The sequence below is a fragment of the Diplotaxodon limnothrissa genome, linkage group LG9 (genome assembly GCF_057381915.1).
Source record: "Diplotaxodon limnothrissa isolate DT_005_m linkage group LG9, D_limnothrissa_male_GT1.1, whole genome shotgun sequence".
Taxonomy (NCBI): domain Eukaryota; kingdom Metazoa; phylum Chordata; class Actinopteri; order Cichliformes; family Cichlidae; genus Diplotaxodon; species Diplotaxodon limnothrissa.
This window is the reverse complement of record NC_140604.1, coordinates 21788018-21791779: the sequence shown is the minus strand read 5'-3', so window position 1 is coordinate 21791779 and position 3762 is coordinate 21788018. Positions and strand designations below refer to the sequence as shown.

Genomic DNA, 3762 nt, shown 5'->3' with positions numbered 1-3762 from the left:
AGGGATGGGTACATTTACATTCTAGGTCTCCAAATAACCCAGCTTCAAGATACACGAAAATCTGACAAGTGTGTTTTACTATGTTAAGTAAGTACTGTAGAAAGTAAAAATCACAATGATTTAGCAGTCATTAAAATGATGATGATTATCTCATCATAAATCATGACACACTGCTCTCCCATAAGCCGCTTTTATAGATTAAAAGTATCGGCATTGGTATCGGTAGCACTGCCGTTGACTAACGGCTTTTTGTACTCCAGGCCAGAGGGTGGCGCGCACGCACATACAGTTTTCCATCGAGGATAAAGCGCGCTTGCCGTAGAAGAAGAAGCAGGAGATAGCTTCCATGCTAGTGCGTTTAAAACGGTGTTTTTGCTTTTAAATCGTCATGTCCTGGGTTAAAGCTCTGCCTGTGAGCGGAGACGATGTCTTCGACGAGAGTGCGGACGAGCTTAGCTTACAGAGTAAGGAGTGGACCGCCAACATGAAAAGGCGACTGAGGGTAAAGTTAGCTCACATCAAAAACGGATCCTGAAATGTTAACTCACACCGGCTCTGCGTGCTAAACGTCCTGCGTGTTTGTTTTTGTGATGTGGTGTGCTGTCCTGTGTTTAACTCGCTCATGTTTTCTCTCAGGACGGGTATGTGGACGGAGTTGATACCGCTGAGGATGCCTCGCTTACGGTGGGATTCAAACAGGGCTTCAAGGAGGGAGCAGCTCAGACTGTGGCTGTGGGACGACTCAGAGGAATCGTCAGGTAAACCATCAATAACGTCATACATCTGCCCCGCACGTGACTTGTCACCCTTACAATAACATGATAACATCTAATAAGATGTCACATATTAAAGTGACATCATTTTAAAGGGGTTATACACATGTCTATTTAAAACTTCATGATATACATGGTTTGGGCTCCTTGACTGCACATGTATCTCATCCAGCCATTGTCTTCTTCTTATCCGAAGTTGAGTTGCAATGAGAGTAGGTAGGTAGGCTAAGCAGGGTATCCCAGAGCTCCTAGTCCCCAGCCACAATTCACAGATCCTCCTGGGGGAATCTAAGGCATTCCTAGGTCAGACAGATATGTAATCTGTCCAGCCCAATGTATTCTGGGTCTACCCTGGAGTCTGCAGACTTTAAATTTTTTATTTTTTTTTAATTTGTTGCCTTATTTTATAATTCGTGGAAACGAATTATACTTTGGTTAAAAGTTTGATTAACTGTATTGTCCCATACACAGTGGCTTGAAGTTGTGATCATATGTCACTGTCACACCACTTACTGGTGACCTCCTGAAGTCAAGTATCGGTATCAGTAGCTGTCCACACACAATTAAAAAGGATTTCTTTTTTTTCTTTTTTTTAATAATTGGGTGGTTTACACACCTGATCAAACGATAGAGACCATACCTCCAGGTTCTCTTCCACCATCTCCCTCCTCTCATTACAGAGACTCCTGCCTGACCTCATCTATCAGTCCATCCACCAGTATTGCACAAATAAACATTAAATTAAAATGACAAAAATTGGCAGAGACTGGCTTGACGATCTCACGAAAATATCAAAAGAACAGGGACTCAATTCATGAATTCTGTGGAGGGAATTTTCACCCTAAACTCACTGTTACATTCAAGAAAAAAAAAAAAGAGTTGAGGTGATTTGAGCTTTGTGGCATGGTGTGTTATCCTGCTGGGTAAACACAACAATTTAAATGTTGCTGGTATTAAGAGGCCCAAAGTGTGCCAAGAAACTGACCCACGCTGTTACACCAGCAGCAGCCTGAACACTTGATAAAAGGTGGGCTTGACTCAAATAGGATGTGTATAAAGTAGCCAATAAGGCACCAACAGGAATGGACTCTGCCTATAATCATGTAGTTTAGAGTCAGTCATTGTCCCTGTCAATAGAAACTGTCCAATGAGAAATTTTTACAAAGTGTTATTTATGTTTTTCCCCCTCAGTTTCTAAAAAATCACGAGATTGTAATAATTGCTCAATGAAGGATATATTAAGGATAAACAATCAAATATAACAGACAGCATCCACAGTGAAATCTCTGTAATTGAGAAGTCCTCGTTCATGCCACATGGAAATCCTCTCAGAGGTTTCAGCCTCATTCTTGCACAGAAACATCCCGAGTCTCTTTTGTACCAACTGTCATTGAAGTGTCCTTTGTGTGCCATTGAATGTGACTCTGTTGTTTCTTTGTGTCTCGCAGCGCTATATGGTGCTGGTGCCAGATCCAGCATCCGAAAAAGCCCGTCCCATCCTCTGTGACTGACCTTCTGCACAGGGTCACGCAGCATGAAGACAGAATAGCGAACGGTATCAAGAACGCTCTGGAGAATCCTCCGCCCAGTGTGAGCGACGTCTCCGAGAGCATGGAGGACCTGGAGGTGGAACGGGTAGACCGGGGCTGCTGCGGGCAGCGCTGTGAAGAGTCGGACTGCTGTAGGAAGGGAGAGACAATGGACTCGGACTTTCCTCACAGGCCACAAAGGAACTGCTCGGGGTCCACTGAGGACCTGCACCTCCTCCTGCAGTGCTGCGTTGACGTGGTGTCAGAACTGGGAATGCCACAGGAGCTCATCGGCCACATAGAGGAAGTGAGGAAGCTGTAGTGACTGAAAGGGTTCGAGTGATGACTGAAACTGTGACGCTAAATAGGCTTGGTGTGAAGATCTTTCTCACAAAAAAACCATGAAGATGTATATAATGTTTTATATACTTATGGATTTTTGTATTTTAAAGTGTTTGGAAATAAACTGAAATTTCCTGCTGCATGTTTGGATCGTTGCCTCTAAAATGAGAATAGTCTATAGCAGTAGTCCCCAACCTTTTTTGCACCACGGACCGGTTTATGCCCGACAATATTTTCATGGACCGGCCTTTAAGGTGTTGCGGATAAATACAACAAAATAAAACTAGTACCGGTACCGAAAAAATGAAGATTTATTCATAACACACGTGAAAAGACCCAGGAAAACCGAGTTAACGATAAAAACGATGACAAAATAATGCTGAAAACCGATAAAAACCATGCATTTCACACCTGAGCCTTAACTCTCGTGGCCCGGTACCGGTCCGAGGCCCGGGGGTTGGGGACCGCTGGTCTATAGAACTCAGTTTTTAGGAAATAATTCAGTTAACTTTCAGTATCCTAAAATGTCTTAGCAAATGAAATGACAGCGATAGAGCCATCAGTATTGACTTCCATTTTTGTTGGAGGTCTATATATATATATATATATATATATGTGTATATGTGTGTGTGTGTGTGTGTCTGTATGTATGAGTTAAAAAAAAGGTTTTTGTCTTATAAAACGTTTTCAAACAATTAAAGACTGAAGTGAAATTTAAATCAATTAAAAACAAAAAGCCAAAAGGAAATAAACATAAAAACTAATAAGATATAAACCATAGCAACTCTGGTCCTGAGAGCTGTCGGCGATGCCTTTAATTGCATCTGCCTCTGTAGTTCGAAAGCATAACCTTATCAAATCGACTTTGATATGAAAAAATAAAAGCAGCACGTACTCCCATTTAAACACGATGAACGGTAAATGTTTGGCCTTTCTGCTTGAAAGACTTAAAACGTTAATTTTCTGTCAAACGTTTTGATGAGTGAAGACTAAAAAAACCGATTTGCACAAGTGTTCCGAAATTTCTACTTTCACCTGAATGCATCAAAAAAGAACTCTCGGCGCACACGAGCATGACGTCATGCGCTCGGACCAAGCCGTGACCCGCTGCTCCTGCT

At 42.2% G+C, this 3762-nt stretch overlaps 1 protein-coding gene across 1 annotated transcript; it reads left to right on the top strand.

Annotated features, from left to right (window-relative positions):
* The first annotated feature begins 327 nt into the window (after nucleotides 1-327).
* otulina (OTU deubiquitinase with linear linkage specificity a) lies at nucleotides 328-2670 on the top strand. The gene is made up of 3 exons (XM_085362243.1): nucleotides 328-502; nucleotides 637-758; nucleotides 2222-2670. The coding sequence occupies exons 1-3, from the start codon at nucleotides 389-391 to the stop codon at nucleotides 2622-2624; spliced, it is 639 nt and encodes a 212-aa protein (XP_085218369.1). The 5' UTR covers nucleotides 328-388; the 3' UTR covers nucleotides 2625-2670.
* Nucleotides 2671-3762: the final 1092 nt, after the last annotated feature.

What these genes read in the sequence shown, in the direction of transcription:
- otulina (XM_085362243.1), top strand. Translation starts at nt 389, where the DNA reads ATGTCCTGGGTTAAAGCTCTGCCTGTGAGCGGAGACGATGTCTTCGAC. An exon ending in ACATGAAAAGGCGACTGAGG is followed by an intron (nt 503 to 636) that starts GTAAAGTTAGCT and finishes GTTTTCTCTCAG; the next exon opens with GACGGGTATGTGGACGGAGT. An exon ending in CGACTCAGAGGAATCGTCAG is followed by an intron (nt 759 to 2,221) that starts GTAAACCATCAA and finishes TGTGTCTCGCAG; the next exon opens with CGCTATATGGTGCTGGTGCC.